The 18717-nt window shown below is 36.2% G+C and overlaps 4 protein-coding genes and 2 non-coding genes across 7 annotated transcripts; 3 read left to right on the plus strand and 3 right to left on the minus strand.

The window, feature by feature from the left end:
- nipal4 (NIPA like domain containing 4) lies at positions 1-6633 on the plus strand. The gene is made up of 6 exons (XM_057360466.1): positions 1-244; positions 781-1044; positions 1255-1311; positions 1404-1494; positions 3639-3799; positions 3885-6633. The coding sequence occupies exons 1-6, from the start codon at positions 187-189 to the stop codon at positions 4493-4495; spliced, it is 1242 nt and encodes a 413-aa protein (XP_057216449.1). The 5' UTR covers positions 1-186; the 3' UTR covers positions 4496-6633.
- A 1757-nt stretch (positions 6634-8390) lies between these two features.
- tlcd1 (TLC domain containing 1) lies at positions 8391-12849 on the plus strand. Its single transcript, XM_057360904.1, has 4 exons — positions 8391-8974; positions 9675-9757; positions 10734-10816; positions 11492-12849. The coding sequence occupies exons 1-4, from the start codon at positions 8769-8771 to the stop codon at positions 11873-11875; spliced, it is 756 nt and encodes a 251-aa protein (XP_057216887.1). The 5' UTR covers positions 8391-8768; the 3' UTR covers positions 11876-12849.
- Positions 12850-12978: 129 nt separating this feature from the next.
- On the minus strand, positions 12979-15181 carry rpl23a (ribosomal protein L23a). The gene is made up of 5 exons (XM_057360905.1): positions 15058-15181; positions 13970-14150; positions 13534-13710; positions 13278-13347; positions 12979-13041 (listed from the first exon to the last, which is right to left on the minus strand). Exons 1-5 carry the CDS (start codon positions 15080-15082, stop codon positions 13027-13029), a joined length of 468 nt encoding a protein of 155 aa, XP_057216888.1. The 5' UTR covers positions 15083-15181; the 3' UTR covers positions 12979-13026.
- Positions 13112-13178, minus strand: LOC130570801 (small nucleolar RNA SNORD42). The gene has a single exon (XR_008965000.1). It is a non-coding gene; the product is annotated as a small nucleolar RNA SNORD42 (small nucleolar RNA).
- LOC130570805 (small nucleolar RNA Z17) lies at positions 13792-13862 on the minus strand. The gene has a single exon (XR_008965004.1). It is a non-coding gene; the product is annotated as a small nucleolar RNA Z17 (small nucleolar RNA).
- A 67-nt stretch (positions 15182-15248) lies between the features above and the next one.
- On the plus strand, positions 15249-18201 carry rab34b (RAB34, member RAS oncogene family b). Of its 2 annotated transcripts, none has more exons than XM_057360903.1 (11): positions 15249-15511; positions 15704-15803; positions 15925-16007; positions 16124-16189; positions 16272-16373; positions 16459-16523; positions 16607-16658; positions 16765-16846; positions 16968-17058; positions 17461-17568; positions 17657-18201. In XM_057360903.1, exons 2-11 carry the CDS (start codon positions 15747-15749, stop codon positions 17722-17724), a joined length of 774 nt encoding a protein of 257 aa, XP_057216886.1. In that variant the 5' UTR covers positions 15249-15511; positions 15704-15746; the 3' UTR covers positions 17725-18201. The 2 variants fall into 2 exon arrangements, with proteins under 2 accessions (XP_057216886.1, XP_057216884.1); XM_057360901.1 differs by having other exon boundaries at positions 15718-15803; positions 17657-18200.
- The last annotated feature ends 516 nt before the right edge of the window (positions 18202-18717 follow it).

Consider the following 18717-nt stretch of genomic DNA (forward strand, 5'->3'; position numbering starts at 1 on the left):
CGTCGTGCACGCCACACGCAGGTATCAGTAGTGTAAAGTTACGCCCGAGGATGGTACCGTTTGTACTGACGTTTGCAAATGAACCGAGGCGCTGTCCATAAGAAACGAGCTTTATTTCTCGTAGATTATTCGCGGAGGAGGAATTGCTTTTATTTTCCTTTAAATGGATTTATTTTCTAGTTGTTTATGAAATTGAACGATACAATGAAAGACGTACATTTGCCCATCGATTCGTGCATAAATGGTAAGTGTTAATCCTGAATTTAAACGAGATTCTATTACAAAGTGATTTTTGTTTGTTGGTTTTTTTGTACGTGTCTGGTGTGAGAAGTCATCTGGGTTCGGTTATAGTGGGTCTCATCTGGTTATTTGTAATTGTTTCAAACCACAGTATTTCACTACAGTATTTTATTTGAATAAAAACCCTACAGATAGCAAAGATGATTGATTTAATGTTGAATCAACGTTAAATGGGTTATTTTCAACATTTTCTTCATAGGGAGTATTAATGCCAGAATCGTTTGTTATATTGTCCCTTATAAATCACTTTTGAGGATAGATCAGCATTAATATTACAATTTATTGTCATTATCATCATCATCAAGTTAACATATCTGTAAAACTTTAATAGAAATACTCAGACCAAAGGTTCTGACATCTACATAAATTTGTATTAATGAGTATTAATTTGTGTTAATTTTACGTTTTATTTAGTGCTTTTCACATATAATCCTAATGAAATACATAAAACCACAGTTCCTGTTTTCTTCTTCTGTCCAGGTTCTGTAATAAGACTATTGTGTCCCACATCCACCTCTGTTTGTGTACTTGACGGGTTAACTGGCAACACGTCTTTAAGCGAGGACCACGCCAGCATAAACTCTACAGTCAACAAAGCAGCTGAAGTCATCGACAAATGGAGCAACTACAACTTCTGGTTAGGCTTGACCCTGGCAATACTCTCAGCTTTTCTTATTGGAGGAAGTGTTATTCTGAAAAAGAAGGCATTACTGCGTTTAGCCAGTGCTGGAGAGATGAGGGCAGGTCAGGTCATTTACATTCAGATTTACATAATAGAAAGATCTATGTCACTCCAGATGGACATTTGTTTCTCTTTTAAACCAAATAAAATTCTGACTAAATAATGCTGTTATAATTTTGCAACTTCCTGTTTTCAAGACTGATTTGAAAAAGATTTTATAGTTCATTGTTAAAACAGTGTCTTCATTTTTTAATGAATCTTCAAATCTTTAGCTGAGGGAGGCCATGGTTACTTGAAGGACTGGCTTTGGTGGGGTGGCCTTTTGACCAGTAAGTTTATTTCAACACAGTTTAAATCATCCTCCTCTGTTATTGTAATAGACTCCTGTTTGTAACATCCTGTTTTTTGTTTTTTTGCTCAGTGGGTGGAGGTGAGGCAGCAAACTTCGCTGCCTACATGTTTGCTCCAGCCACAGTGGTGACCCCTTTAGGAGCTCTCAGTGTTCTTATCAGGTAATGGCACCACCCTTATTTACACTTAGCAACAGTTTGCTCCACATGACGCTATGTAAACATTACGAGCCTAAATGTGAGAGAACCGGTATTTTTAGTTATAAATTATTTTTGTCCATTCAAATGTATTTATAATGCATTTTTTACAATGTTCCATTGTTTCAATAATAGTAATAATAATAATCTTTGAGGTACACTTTATTCACTGAACATGAGCCTAAAAGTATAAGGAAGCACCTCATAATTAAATAATTACTTAAAGAATATGTGTACGTCTATAGATCATTTTTGAAGTAAAAATCAAGCATTACTGATAATGAAAGATATCTCACACAGATTATTCACACATTATTCTTTTACATACTTGTAACATGGGTAATTATTCTTTACAGTCTATTAATCTGCATAATCTAACATAATATCTTGAAAATATGGTAAGTACTGGTTGTTGAAAGAATTAGATTAATAAGCAGTCATAATGATATATCATGATGTGTATGACTGCTTATTAATCTAATTCAATTCTTTGTCATATCATATGATTATTGTCCCCAGCCAAGAAGGTATTTAGGTCATACATAGAAATAAACTTCTTTTTCAAACTATTTTTATTGAAAAAAAAACAATATACACATTATAATATTGTAAATAACCCAGCAAAAGTGATCATGATATTAAAGGGATAGTGCACCCCAAAATGAAAATACTGTCATCATTTACTCGCCCTCAAGTTGTTCCAAACCTGTATACATTTCTTTGTAAGCTCAAACCCTTAAACTCAAATAAATATATTTGTAAGAATGTAAACAGTAAACACTGAAAGAAATGTTTAGTCCTGGGACATTTTTGACTACAATAGAAAAAATATTGTATATTTACAATGGTATTTACTACCATTTTAATATTTACTTACTATGGTAGTCCATGGTGCCCCAGAACTGTCAGTTGCTAACATTCTTCCAAATATATTCTCTGTGTTCAACCAGGGGTGATTCTAGGTTTTCAATATTGGGAGGCTCAGCCTCCAATGAGGAAAAAAAAAAAATATATATATATATATATATAGCCACACTCTAAGCACCACGTACTGTATACATTACTAAAATAAATAATTAAGAAAGAATATGCAGAAAAGCATAAAGACAAGTTATTGTTTTTCAAATGAATATCACATTAATCGGTCAATCTGCAACATTTATAATTCAAAGTGACAACAACAGCCACAAATCCATATAATAAATGTCACAATCAATTGCTGAATCATTATTTAGTAGGAATAACTTGATATGTTGCCCTGCCATTCATTCTGATTAGCACGCTTATGACGTTCACTCCAATGTGCTGCTGTGAACTGAAGAATGCACTAAATAACGCAGCCTAACCCCGTTTTCATAATAAGAGTTTTAAAGGGGACTATAAAGCGATCTCGAATTCTTGTACAGATTACATTATTACTAACAGTAATTTAGGGGGGCTAAGATAGAACTTTAGGGAGGCTTTAGCTCCCCTAAAAAGGGCCAAGTAGCAACGCCACTGTGTTCAACAGAACAAAGAAACTTATACAGGTTTGGATAGGGACGGGTGAATAAATGACGACATAATTCAAGGTCAAGAAGGTCAAGGATGATAACTGATATTGTGTTAATGCATATTGTAATACTGCAAATAAAGATTATGACAGCTTCGGTTTGACAAGCCAACATTGTATTTAAAAAATAAATACATAAAAATGGACCAGTAATTTGATATACATGGTGCTTACTACTTTGAATAAAAATGTCTGAATACAAACTTATGAAAGTTTTATCAATGTAGATAGTATTGAGAAAAACTGCAATAATACTATATGAATTATAATACCATGTATTCTGTGCCTTCTTTATTTTTCATAATTATATCTTTTTACTACAGTAACTATCGTCTAAATGTATGTAAAGCTGCCTTGCAACAACGCAAAATTGTAAAAAGTGCTATATAAATAAAATGAATTAAATTGTGAGATTGAATTGAACTGTCCTTGATATGATATATGCATGTCAACAGTCCATTAGTCGTAGCAATAGCCTTTTGTGTTTATATCTGTGGTATTCATTTGAACTCAATCGAAATGTACTAATGTTAATGTTTGTTTACTGTTCTTTCAGTGCAGTTCTGTCCTCCCACTTGTTCGGGGAAACAATGAATCTGCTGGGAAAACTTGGCTGTATGCTCAGCATACTGGGAAGTACAATAATGGTTATACATGCACCTGAAGAGGAAGAGGTGACGACACTTGCGGAAATGACAGAAAAACTGCTGGACCCTGGTTAGTGTTGATACTTTTTGTGTCTTTTTGAAACCAAAAACAGGTTTTAATGCGACGCAACAACACTTTTTTTCTTTTCCTGAAGGTTTTATGGTGTTTGCCAGCGTCCTGTTGGTAGCGTGTATGGTCCTCATCTTCTACCTCTCTCCTCGCTTTGGTCAGATGAACATTTTAATTTACATATGCATCTGCTCTCTGCTCGGAGCTTTTACGGTGTCCTCGGTCAAAGGCCTCGGCATTGCGATCCACACCTCCTTCTCGGACCTTTCCGTCTTCCGTCACCCTCTCACCTGGATCCTGTTGCTTACCTTAATAGTATCCATCCTCATCCAAATCAACTATCTGAACAAGTCGCTTGATACCTTCAATACGCTCCTGGTCTACCCCATATACTATGTATTCTTTACTACCGTGGTCCTAAGCACCTCTGTAATTCTGTTTAAAGAGTGGGGAGCCATGTCAGGGGTGGATGTCGTGGGCACGGTCGGAGGCTTCTTGGTGATTGTGATTGGGGTGAGCATGCTGCACCTCTTCAAAGACTTGAATGTATGTTTTGAAGATCTGAGGAGCAGTCTCTGTGAGCCACTAGGTCAGGAGAGCCCATCAAAGAGGGAGGACAAGCACATCCTTATAGAGCACATAGAAACCCTGCCGCCCATGAGAGAGGAAGGCCCTAGAGTTTTCATCATCAGCTGAGCAACTCGGGTCTTGCATAGGATTGTACAGAATGTGCAGTTTATGATCATGTCTTAGCTATTTTAATTTGTTATTTTATTCACGGAAGGCTGTTGTGCTATGACGCAGAATTGACTGCTGCTGAGCACCTATGACAATGTCATTTTCATAAAAGATAACTGCTGTTAATTAAATAATTGTTGTTAAACAAATGTTATGCATTGTTCAAATGCAGCTTAATGTGTAAGACAGCCGACAGAAAAACTATGAAGGGCTTGATTTTTAATATTGTAAATATGTATTTAGAATCAAACAAGTTTAGTCTTTAGGTGACTTGTATACAGAACATGATGCAGCTCGACTTGCTGCTGAGGACTTCGTGGAGCATCAAAATGTTGATGCCTTTTTCTTTTCATTTACAACCTAAAATAGATCAGTCAAGCCAATATATTTACATCACTATTCCGCAAAACCGATGAGCTGAGCTTTTAAGTATATTTTACATCAAATAAAGTAACATATACATAACAAAAGACCATGACAGGGTAATGTTGATTTTGAAATGGTGCATGAATAAAGATATTATATTTTCAAAGAATTGCTAAAAGTTTTAATTAAGTTTATTTAAACCATTAAATTGCCTATCAGATTTGCTCAGCTATTACATAGGGTCAAACTGGACATTAAAACATGTAGAGTAGCCCTTTAAAGCGATAATTCACCCAAAAATGAAAATTCTGTCAAGAATTACTCGACCTCAGGTTGTTCCAAACCTGTTTAAATGTCTTTGTTTGGCTGAACACAAAGATATTTGGAAGAATGTTAGCAACTGACAGTTCTGGGGCACCATGGACTATATAGTAGGAAAATTATTGTACTTTGTATTTTTTTGTTCTGTTGAACACAAAAGAAGAAATTTGAGGAATTTAGGAAATAGAACAGTTCTGAAGCACCATTGACAACCATTTAAATGTTTCCTACAGGTAGTCAATAGTGGCCAAGTTTACATAGTGGCTTGGTTACAAGCATTCTTCCAAATATCTTTCTATGTGTACATCAGAACAAAGAAATTTATACAGATTTGGAACAATCGTGGGCAAGTAATTCATGGTAGAATTGTCATTTTGGGTGAACTATCCCTTTACATTTGTTTGCAGAAATCTACAAATTAAAGTGTTTTTGTATGGTCTTGCAGCAAAGCGGAAAGCTACAAATGTCAAGAGGGAGGAAAATGTTTTAGTTGTGAGGACTCTGACCTTGAGACTGTATTTACCTTTTAATCCACTGAACAGAAGAGCAATGCATCAAATGACTCTTAAGTCAATAGAACTGTAGCTCTGTGCATTAATATTAGCAGCTGTTCAAGTAACATTTGACAAATCTGAAAAGATCAAGAGGACTGAATTATGTTTTTACAAAGAAGAAAGTTAAAAAGAAAGAAAAACAGCAAACTACAGCCAATAATCACTATGATATTCTCCAAATCGTCACCATGGATTCTATCTGACATTTTTAAAATTGTGTTATTCATATTTTCCAATTGTGTGTCAATTTACTTTCATGATGTGATGTTTTTTTCTTTGAAACTTTGAAGCTCAATAACTCAAGAACTGCTCAGAATGCAGATAGAACCGCCAAGGTGACCAAGGCGATGACATGTTAGGCTTTAATGTTACAGGGATGTCTTTGAAATACAATAATAGAAATTTTCAAGACTTTTTCAAGATATTACTCATTTACCTGTATAATGTGTGTGCACATCCTCAATAGCACCAGTAGATGGCAAACTCTGCACATTGAGCCCAAATTGCCACCCGCAAGTCATCTTTTTACAAATCTTACAGAGCTCTGCATAGGTGTGCCTGAAAGTCTAGTACGCTTGGCCTAATAAAGTGCTAATGTCACTCGGAGATACTATGATACAGGAAAAACTGCAATAAACAAAGACTGAGATCCTATGTGAAGTTCAATATGGCTAGACCATTTTGCAGGAAGTAAACTGGAAGCACTTCCTGTTACAGTTGTTTATTTTGCATGTATGAGTTCAATTCAATTTTATTTATATAGTGCTTTTCACAATGTGCATTGTTCCAAAGCAGCTTTACAGGAGAAAATAAGAAAAACTGAAAAACAGAAAAAAGGTAAAACACATCACAGTGCATGGTGTTTAACAAGCAAGATTATTCTAGTAAATAATATCTATATATAATAAATGCAGTCTCCCGTGGTTTATTTAGTATATTTTGCATTATGTGAATGCTAAAAAGATGTGTCTTTAATCTAGATTTAAATTGGGAGAGTGTGTCTGACCCTCGAATAGTATCGGTAAGGCTATTCCAGAGTTTAGGTGCTACGTATGAGAAAGCTCTACCCCCTTTGGTGGATTTAGTTATTCTAGGTGTTATCAAAAGTCTGGAGTTTTGAGATCTTGGAGGGCGTGATGGGTTGTAGTGTGGTAGAAGCTCTGTTATGTAGGTAGGGGCTAAACCGTTTAAGGCTTTATAAGTGATTGAAAGAACTTTAAAGTCAATACGATACTTAATGGGTAACCAGTGAAGGGTTGATAACATTGGGGTTATGTGATCGTATTTTCTGGACCTGGTTAGAACTCTGGCAGCTGCATTCTGAACTAACTGTAGTTTGTTTATTGGTGATGCAGGACAACCACTAAACTGTGCATTACAGTAATCAAGTCTTGAGGTCACAAATGCATGAATAAGCTTCTCTGCGTCAGCAACACATTAAATATTTCATAATTTCGCAACATTTCTAAGGTGGAAGAAGGCTGTTTTTGTGACATTTGAGATGTGATTTTTAAATGACAGGTTGCTGTCTAATATAAAGGCCTAGGTCTTTAACAGTATTTGTTGGAGTAACACTGCAGCCTTCAATTTGCAGGTTATAATCCTAAATATTCTGCTCACGTGTCTTTTGTCCGATAAGTAATATTTCTGTTTTATTAGAATTTAAAAGAAGGAAATTACAAGTCATCCAATGTTTTATATCTTCGATGCACTCTGCCAATTTGGATAGCTGGAAGGAATCATCTGGTCTTGATGAGATATATAGTTGAGTCTGCATAACAGTGGAAGCTAATTCCATGTTTTCTAATAATGTTTCCAAGGGGCAGCATGTATATGGAGAATAGCAAGGGTCCTAAAACCGACCCCTGAGGTAATCCATAATTTACTTGCGTTAGATTTGATGATTCCCCATTTAAATGGACAAATTGATGTCTGTCTGATAAGTAAGATCTGAACCATTGTAGTGCCTGTCCCTGAATACCAGTATAATTGTGTAAGCGATCTAGAAGTATTTTATGGTCTACAGTATCGAACGCAGCACTGAGGTCATGTAGGACTAGGAGTGAGATGTTACCTTTATCTGATGCTATAAGTATCAGGTAAATTTTTACGAGCGCAGTTTCAGTACTATGATGCGGTCTAAAGCCTGACTGAAATTCTTCGTGTAAGTCATCATAAGTCTAATAAATGTGTATTTAAAATTTTAATTCAGTCCTTAAATATTCTGTTGGTTGTATTTTGTTCTAACATTTGTGTAGTAAAACTGAAACAGGAAGTCCTTCCACTGCTGTTTAACAAAATCTATACATGAAAATGCAGACAACAATCATCCATTTTTTGTTTTTTAAAGCATGTGTTGGAAACACCTTAGGACAGTGGTCCTCTAGAATCATGACTTTATGCTTCTAGTGGACCTGGTGTTATGCATCATGTCCGACAGTGTGAGTGAAATCATTTAATCCAGCTGCAAGACTCAGTACATTTCATTTGTTTAGGGCAGCAACATGCTTCTGAATTTTAAATGGCCTCTATTGTTCTATTGTGCTCAGTCGCCCACCCAACCACACACACAGAGAACATTCAATCACAGTTGACACAACAGAGTCGACTGGATGACTGTAATGCTGTGCTGGATTGTGAAGCTGTGGAAATAGATAAAGTTCAGAGGAAAGAGGTGTAGCCAACATCCTCTGTGATAACATTCCTACGGACCTGTTCTTCACCAACCAATCACTGTTCAGCAAACAGGTATAGTGACACATGCCACACCTATGACAGGCAGCAGCACGTGAATGAAAGACGGAGGTTAAGAAACATATGAAAAGCTTGCACTGGTTTAAAACTATTCTCAAAAAAGAAAAGGGAGATTGTTAACTGTTTAAGAATTTGAATTAAATTCATTGGGGCGGTGCTGTTAAAAGTGCGTAGACAACGACAACAAGGAACTGTTATCTGAGAAAAGGAAAGACAAAAACAAGCAGTGGTGGAGGATGGACACATGGCTGAATCAAGTCCAGAAGCATCCAGCCCTCTCTGTATTGTGCTGCTCTGTGGCCTTCAGGATCCTTCACAGGTTACTGCAGACTGTGCCGAGTCCCAGCATCGTGGATGCAGACCCCTGGAGGTCATGGAAGTGGAAGAACCTTTCAGTGTCACTCGTCCACTCTTTGCTAACTGGCACTTGGGCTGTTGCCTGGTGAGTTAAGGAGCTTGGTTTATTGAGTTTGAACGAATCTTTCATTTCCAAATCTTGAAAGGTACAGAGTTTATGCAAAAATAAGTCATGTTGTTCTATTCGATTTTGTAACACAGAACAGCCATGTTCTTTTATTGTATGGACATTTTGTGTTCCAAGACAGAAAGTCACACATTTGGGACACTGTGAGAGTTAATAAATGCTGACAGAAGTTTTGGGTGAACTTTGTAAAGTGTTTAAAGTGACAGTAATAAATAATCTTTGAATAAGCACCAAAGAATTGAACTGCAACTGTAGCATCTATATTGCAAAACAGGAGACCAAACAGGCTGTGATTTCATAGATCAATAGTCATAGCACACTAATTGCAATGTGTAGTAATTAATTATGTTTTGTTTAATATGACATCATCTAGACTACTGTGGAATGACGTTTTAGATAAAGTACAAACTGATAGTAGTAACTAGTGGTGTCTGTTGAAATTCATAACCACTTAACTTTCAGTTAGAGGTGGGAACAGGAAAAACCTGCAGGACAGGCATGAATTGAGAGAACTCTAAGTGACTGTGATAGAAGATAATTATAGAACTATAACAACGGTATAGGAATCAATTCACCCCTCAAACCAAGCAAGAGTTTGTATCCATTCATTGTGTAAGCATGCTTGACATCAACAGCCTGTACGAATCTGTTCCAACAGTGTAATACAGCATCCAGTGATGGTGCATGAAATCCGTTCAACCTACACGCCTCCCTCCTACCTGCTAGTCATCGTTTCGTCTGGTTAGTAAACCACAGATCGTCCGACATCAAAACACATTGCACTATGATTGGTTTTGTGTGACACTATGTGACTAGACACAAATAAGAGTGCTCTGTAAAAAATTATGGAAATGATTTCATAATACATGAGGTTAGACACAGCATAGTACATTTTTATTTACAATTGTTATATATTTTAAATGGTAAAAAGAAATAAGAAAAAACAATTCAATAAAAATCAGTTTCTTTGGCCAAGAAAATATTGCAGTGAAAAATTGTATATACTTAGAATAATAAAAAAATATATGGAAAGTCGGCACACCAAAGCTCTAAAAATATCAACAAAAATGTTAATAGACTTTCACAAAATGTGTGACGTTTCAAGCACACAGGCTCTTCATCAGCTTACCAAATAAATATAAATTATAATATATGTTTACAATATGACTAATTTAAGTGTTTTAAATGAGCTGTTTCCGACCTTTAAAACCACTGTAATAAAGAACTGTCTGTGTTTTTGGACTCCTGACTGAAATTCTCATAGCTTCTGATATACAGCCCTGTTTCCTGTCTCTCCTATACTACACTTTATTTTTATCTTTTGATAAGTTTAAGTGTTGTGACTCAGGTCTTTGGAATGATGTTGTGAAAATTACAGCTAATGTATATTATGTTAATGTCCCAGTGAAATTAAAAAGTGCAATGCCTATTTTTTCATGAAATATCGCAGCGTTTATTGTAAATAGTTCATCATTTTGGGTAATTCTCTTTTAATACAGAAGTAAAAACGATCACAACTTCCAGTTCACGGGGACTTTAAAGCCATCTGTATGTTTGCATATAAAGGGTTGAGATGTAAATTGCCTATTAATCAGGAGAGTGGCACCTGTAGCACTGTTCCGCACATAACAATGTGAAAAATGTACAGTCCATGGTGGAAAAACTAGAGAGCGACTAGCTTAAGATGCAAGAGAGTTTGACATCCATATTTTGACAGGATACTTCATGCAGGATGCTGGTGATATTATCTTCAGTGGATATGCAAAAGCATCTTGGGAATTTCTGCTGCACCATGTTATGGTAAGTCAAATCATAGATTAACAATCTCTGGCTGAACGGTCACAACCTGTGAACTATTGAATGATTTCAATCATCTGCAGAGATTTAGAAGTGTATTGAGCAGCAATTGAATTTTTACCACATGGGTTGTGTCAGGACTTAAAGGAACAGTTCACCCAAAAATGAAAATTCTGTCATCATTTACTCTCCCTCAAGTTGTTCCAAATTTGTATAAAAAAGTATATTTGTTCTGCTAAAACACAGAGAAACTTATTTGGAAGAATGCTTGTAACCAACCAGTTCTTGGCCACCCTTGACTACCATAGTAAGTAAAATTGCTTGATTAATTTCTGTTCTGTTGAACACAAAAGAAAATATTTTAAGGAATGTGGGAAAGCAAACAGTTCTGGGGCACTTTTGACAGACTTTTTCCTATGCCAGTCAATGGCCAAGAACTGTTTGGTTACAAGCATTCTTCCAAATTGATTTCTCTGTGTTCATCAAAAACAAGGAAATTTACACAGATTTGGAACAACTCGAGGGTGAGTAAATAAAGACATCTTTTTCTTTTTAGTTGAACTGTCTCTAAACTTTGTCCTTAAATGGGCTGTGTGCACCTTTAAATAAGTCCTCTAATGTCGTTTGAACATAAATTGTATGTACATCCATGTGAGTAAACACATTTCTCTTTCCTAGGTGATTTGGTGTTTCCTGTACGCCGTGTTCACACATCTTTATGTGGCAGGTGCAGTTGTGGCCTTGTTTGTGGAGGTGAACAGTGTATTTTTACACACACGTTTATTACTGAAACTGGCCAAAGTGGCTCCGAATTCCCTCCTTTACTCCATCAACAAAGTGGTTAATGTACTGACCTATGTAGTCTTCCGGCTTGGAGCGCAGTGTTATCTCACCTGGTACATCATATATCACTATTCATCCCTGGATCACGCCTTCTGCTTCCTAATAACTATGTTCCTCATGGACATCATGATTCTCGTTTATTTTTACCGCCTCCTCTGCACTGATTTCTTCTCCAAGCGCCGTCCAGACAGAAGTACCCATAAATTTGCTGATGACTAAATCAACAATGCTTGGCAGGGGTTGATTATGGTTCTTCTCTTAAAAAAAAAAACACGCGACAACAAACTTTTAGTCTACATGACAGCTGTATTAACACAAATCTCGGTATGTTTTTGAATCAGAGACAATGATCTACATCTTGTAGGCTACATGTAAAAATGAAAAAGATACTTGACTAGTCTTTTATTATGTTCCATTTTCTACACATTCGCACATTTTCAGGAAAAAAAACCTTATGGTAGTGTATCAGATTGCAAATCTAGATATTGGTAGAAAATCAACCTTATAATTATCACACTGGAAACTCAGATAGCTTCATCTTCAACTGTGCTTTTTGAAAAGTACTGAATCTCACGGATGTTGGCCACATAGTTTCCTTAAATTTATTTGCACATCCACAAAATTGGCTTTATCAATTTTACCAAAATGATGAATTTTCCTAGTTTCTAAATACTGATAAACCTACCTCAGACTCAAAATCTGAAAGGAGCAATGTTACCTCACAAACATGCTGACGTACGTAGAATTATGCTTTTTTTCTAATCATTTTCTTTTCCCCATCAAGTAATATCTTAAACCTTAATGCTTAAAATCGTTTCACTGCATTAAAATTTAGTAATACACCTTTTTTCAGGGTGTTTTCTGTCTAACAAGATTTGTGCTCATGTTTTCATAGTGTGTGAAATGTATAGTTCAATGCAATGAGTCGCTTTGGATAAAAGCATCTGCCAAATGCATAAAAATGTTAAAAAAAAAGTGTATTATCCAACGATTTAACTTTGGCACATGGCACCATTTGACAGCTGACCTAGAGAGATTTGAGACAATGGATTCTGATTATCTATAAAAGTATTAGTTAATAGCAGAATATCTCATGCACAACATTTTAAGTGCAACGATAATGTTTAATTCAATTTCAGTAATTCAAAAATAATATCCATAAATTTGCTATCATTCTTTCCAAATCTTCAACTGAACGTGGACATCAGGATTACAAACATAGAACACAACTGAACAGTGTAGAAAGATTCTAATACAGGATTCTTAACCAAGAGCTTATTTTCAAACCTTATTTGAAAAAAAAAAAGCCACAAGAACAAAAGAAGGTTTTTACAAACATTTATTCTTCTGTACATCTGATCAAGAACATTTTAGATGATGCCGATCTGTAAAAAGAAAGAAATCATAACCAGTACTTGTCAAACATATCAAACATGTTCAACAGTAATAAAAGCAAAGCATCAGTGGTTCCTTTGAATGCATCACAATCATTCAGACAGAAACTAGTTTACATCATTTGCAGAGATCGAGAATCCCACAGGTTTACTAAATAAAAAGCAATTGAGGAATTCCATAGCACAGGTTTGTAAAATCTAAAATGTTTGCATTTACAACAATTTACCTTGTTTGCAACATCCAAAGCATCATAATCGGGTGCAAGACGAACGTATGCCTTCTTTTCACCATCGGGCCTGTGGAAAGCAATAATGTATTAAGAACTAACATACACATACATCACAGAAATAAACAGGCATCTTTTTCTTTGTGCATCAGTGGTTCTTTGAGGACATCATGTATCAGAGTAATAATTATTTCAGCATCATTACACAGGAATGCCTTCATGGCCAAACATTTCAAACTAGAGAATGTCTAACTACCTGATCAGTGTGTTGACTTTAGCCACATCAATGTCATAGAGTTTCTTGACAGCGTGTTTAATCTGATGCTTGTTAGCTTTGACATCAACAATGAACACCAGAGTGTTGTTGTCCTCGATCTTCTTCATGGCTGACTCAGTGGTCAGGGGGAACTTGATGATGGCATAATGGTCCAGCCTGGCAGGATGTAAGAGATATCCATTTTAACCTCATGAAGTTCTGTGAAAACTAAACACTAAAGTCAAACTATTTTAACAGGATGCATCAGTGTTTAAAAGTTGAAATCACATATATCATGCTTTGATCGCGATATTGGCATCATTTGCATCCTAAGAGTTCAATGTGTGATTTTAAGACAAACTACCATTCAACACCATATACATTTATTCAGCATATTCTACAAATCATCGATTTCAGAGCTGTATGTTAATCTTACTTGTTTCTGCGTGGAGCACTCTTCCTAGGGTATTTGGGCTGCCTCCTCAGACGCAGAGTCTTGGGCCGGCGGAAGGTTGGGGAGGTCCTGATCTTCTTCTTTTTGAGGCTGTGGACACCCTTGAGCACAGCCTTCTTGGCCTTCAGGGCCTTAGACTTGGCTTCAGTCTTAGCCGGTACAGCTGCAGAAAAGATCAAATCTTACATTACTGACTGAATGAATGTTTTCTGCAGAACACAAAATATGATACTAAGGAACACTGGTAACCAAACAACAATGGACCCCAATGATTTCCATTGTATGGCAACAATCCCAGAGACATCTCAAAATACAGGTTTTGAACAACATGAGGGTGAATAAATCACAGAATTTTTATGTTGGGATTAACTATCCCTTTAACAAACTTGACTGTTCTGCACGGTAAATATAGGAATAAAATTAAATATGTTGCAGGTGATCTTTTGTGAACATGGGGAGAACTGTGTTGATATTTACTAATAGAAGCCGTTAAGGAACTTTGGGTGACTACTGGGTTTTACTATTAACATATACACATCAATGGATATTTACATTCAGGTGCAGCTACAAAGATAGGCTCTAACACAAATTCGATTTTTTTTTCTCAAAACTGTAGTTTGTAAAGCTAGAAACGAGGGATCTGCGAAACACTAAACGACTAGCTATTAATATGCAAAAAAGCCACATCGCTAGCCACGTGCGTGTACTTGCTAACGATGACAAGTTAAGGATGCGTCACTCAACTACTCTCTATAATCTCTCCGAAAAACAAATAATTAGTCCAACTATTAACATTCGTTTGCTTCAACGGGTGGCATGTTTAATATAATAATAAATAACGCGCGTGAATTCAGCTCAGCTGTATTAGCTAGCTAACTTAGCGGCGGTTCTGACTAAAAACGTTTCAATCGGCACATGCATTAAAAGCCGTGTCATTTAACTTCCTGACGCTGCTAAAATAATTCCACATAAAACATAACTATCTCAGCTACCTTAAAAATCACAACGGCACCTGTATATAACCACAATAACCTTCATTTCGCACCATAAAACCTATAAACTTAACGCACCTTCCTTCTTCGCCTTCGGGGCCATGTTGGAAAAGGAAGAACGAGTGGGGTTTCCTTCAGTATATCGCAGGGGTTCACACACGCAGATATCGCGAGAACTCTTCTTCGTTCAGCGTTATGGCCGATCACTCCTTTGGAGTATTACCGCCACCTACTGTATATCTTGGGTTTCGCGAGAACTCCGCAAGGCACTGTGGGCCATGTAGTTCCACCGTGCACTGTAAATACACACCACAACCACTGGAGGACTAGGCGACTGAAGGCACGCGGAGTGGAAAGGATCGTTTCTTATTATACGAGCTTTTGATGTTGATTTCAAGTTTCAGGTTTTTGGCTGAAAGAAGAAAGCAGAAGCACCTGCGAATGGATATTTGCTTCAACGTATGCGTCGACTAACTGACGCACCATTACTAAGTTTGAAACAAAATGTAAAAGCTCAATTTTATATTTAAAGGTAAGATATTTTATATTTTAATTTAGTTTATTAATCAACTGTTGCATTGGCATGCCAAACGGTTTTTTATACCGGTCTGTTGTGTTTTTACGATTTTATTTTATGTTATTTTAGCACAAATAAGTTTTTGTGTTTTTTAATTTCCGTAAACTAGTCATTGTACAGAATGATTGAATAGATTGAGAATGACAGGGTGTGTGTATTAGTGTTGGTGTGGTCCCGTTAAAGCTCTCACATGATGAGCTCATTACCTTCTGTGAAGGAAGACCGAATCATCTGTGAGCTCCCTCTGGTAAAATGCCCCCCTTTTCACATTTTCACTAAATGCATTATTGAATTTTTATTTTGAGATATTTTATTATTATTAATTATTTTATTACATTATTTTGACTCACTGACTTTCATTTCACTAGTACTTCACAAGAGATGCTGCAGTGCACACTAAAGATTCCTTCAACGTTACTGTTAGAGAGGCAAGTCAGGAACAAAAGACAGGGTAACATGATTTTTCTCTCTCTAACATGCACCACTGCTGATAACCCTTGTAGATAACTTTTAATGATATGTTCTGACCTAGAAATCTTTTACATTTATTTTATTCTGTATCTTCAGATCAAATGTAGCCAAAGTCATAGTTGTGGGTGATGTGGCAGTTGGAAAAACCTGTTTAATTAACAGGTAAAAGTTGAAGATGTTTATAAGTCTAAAATAGAAACTGACATAACTTGGTAATGATTGCGGATGTAATTGTGGCCTCAAGATTCTGTAAAGACACATTTGACAAGACCTACAAGGCCACTATTGGAGTGGATTTTGAGATGGAGAGGTTTGAGGTTCTTGGAGTTCCCTTTAATTTGCAATTGTGAGTCTTTTTGTGTTCCTTTGGTTTAAATCCATATAGAATCCGTATGGATTTAGTGTTTAATAGAGTATTTTTCTTACTGCAGGTGGGACACGGCAGGGCAGGAAAGATTTAGATGCATTGCATCCACGTACTACAGAGGAGCTCAAGGTATATGATACTAACTATATGACAAGACTATATTATTAGTGTTTGCTGTGTATTATGTAAAAACAATTTATCTGTTGTTTTAGCAATCATCGTTGTGTTTGATCTAAGTAATTACAGCTCTTTGGATAATGCAAGGTAATACCAACAATGCCGTAGGTTCGATTTTATAATAATTATGTGCTGATAAATTGTGATGAATTGCACCTTCTCTCTTGCCTGTTTCTGTCCGGTTATTGTTTAGAGAGTGGCTTGAAGATGCCATGAAGGATAATGATCCTTCTAGTGTTCTTCTCTTTCTTGTTGGAACGAAGAAGGATCTTAGCGTGAGTTTCTATTAGATCTGTTGCAAAGTTGAAAATAACGTTTACTACTACACCACATGCCTTTAAGGGTTTTCCCATGACAAAGGATGAACGGGATTGTTGTGTTTTTACTCTCCATCAGCACCCAGATCAATTGGCCCAAATGGAGCAAGAGGCCATCAGGCTCTCAGAAGAGATCAGAGCGGAGTATTGGGCTGTGTCTGCCCTCTCAGGTAAGGTAACATGTATGCTTTACTGACCTGTAACGGCAGGAATTTAAATGCCATCAAACTAGTTTGTATGTCAGAGTAGAAATCAGTATTGCTTAAGGTGGCAAAAACATCAAAAGCAGTTCTGAAACTTTTTTTTCTGAAAAAAAAGACATTCTATACACAAATTACATATGTAATAACAGTAGAATTTATGACATATATTTCTTAAACTATGTTACTAAGACATTTTTCTTTGTCTTCATCTGGTTGAAACTGGTCGGACTTTACCATGCCCTATTGTTGAGATTGGGATTGTTTTTGTAGCCATCACCGTAGTATTTAATACAAGACAAGGTTTTAAGCTCAACTAAACTATCATAAAGTATGGTTTTAGTAAAGTAATACTATTATTGTGCTGCTCAGGGGACAGTGTTAGAGACTTCTTTCTACGGGTTGCATCACTTACATTTGAGGCCACTGTTTTATCTGATTTGGAAAGGAACAATTCTAGACAAGCTCGGGATATTGTCAGTAAGTAAACAACTGGTGTTTTATAACACAAATGTTATTAAAGATACTTGACCAGATATGAACCCTATATCTCCTTGTCATTTTACAGAAATCTCAAATAATTGTGATGAAGATTTTAAAACTTTCAAGAAGAGGCATTCTAACTGCTGCCGTTGACTGAAATGTCCCCTGATGTTGTACTATCCTAACACACATCTTTGAATGGAAGACTAAATACACATGCAAACAGAAATATTTATGAGAGACAGTGGCCAGTTACAGTATATAGAGGGACTCTAACAGGAATCCATCCATCCATGACAGATAAAATCTTTGTATTGTATGTAAAGATTTATCAATGAATGAGAAAAGCACCCTGTTAAAGATGGACTAGCATATATTTTACACATTTCTTAATTATGAAGGCATGGTTTTTCTGAATTTACATGCTAGAGATTTCATTTTTGTGAACAGCAGGGTTGACGTCTTAAGTCCAATTATTATTATTGCATTAAATTCAGTGAGACTCTTATAAATGGAGCTCTTGTCTTTATTGCATCATGAGTTTCTCTGGCTTACACGGTACTTATGCTAGCACACATGACCACAGGGTCTGTTGCCGTCTACAAGAACATGAGATTCCCATTGCGAGATAAATGGAAGTATTGTTAAACGTAAATGGAAGCTGTGAATCGTGCTACTGATTTTCGCAGTACAGGTCTTGAACAAGCATCCTTCCATGTTTACGCCACCATGTTCTGTTATGAAATGTGTCCTTCAATTCTGTTCCATGACTAAACAAATACATTTTATTATTTTGATAAAGTTGTTTAAGTGTTAATTTAAAAAGCACTGAAGTTGCTGTGGCATATGATCATGTTACACAAGTAAAGAACATCTTTTAGTACTTCTTCACTAGTATCTTTGAATTACGTGGGAATCCATGTGAGTGTCACATGGAAAACCATATAATGGAGCCTTTTTAGCCATATCTCATAACAGTGGTTCTCAAACTTTTCGTTGTAAGGCCCCCTTTGTTTAGGGTGCATCCAAATACTTAAGATCTTAAACTTAAAATTTCCATTAAACCAAAAACTTAAACAATGCTGGAACAACTTATTTACTTACTGCTCTGGGTGTACGTGTGTTCACCACTTATGTGCGTTTGTT

The sequence above is a fragment of the Triplophysa rosa genome, linkage group LG19 (assembly GCF_024868665.1).
Source record: "Triplophysa rosa linkage group LG19, Trosa_1v2, whole genome shotgun sequence".
NCBI classification, from domain to species: Eukaryota; Metazoa; Chordata; class Actinopteri; order Cypriniformes; family Nemacheilidae; genus Triplophysa; species Triplophysa rosa.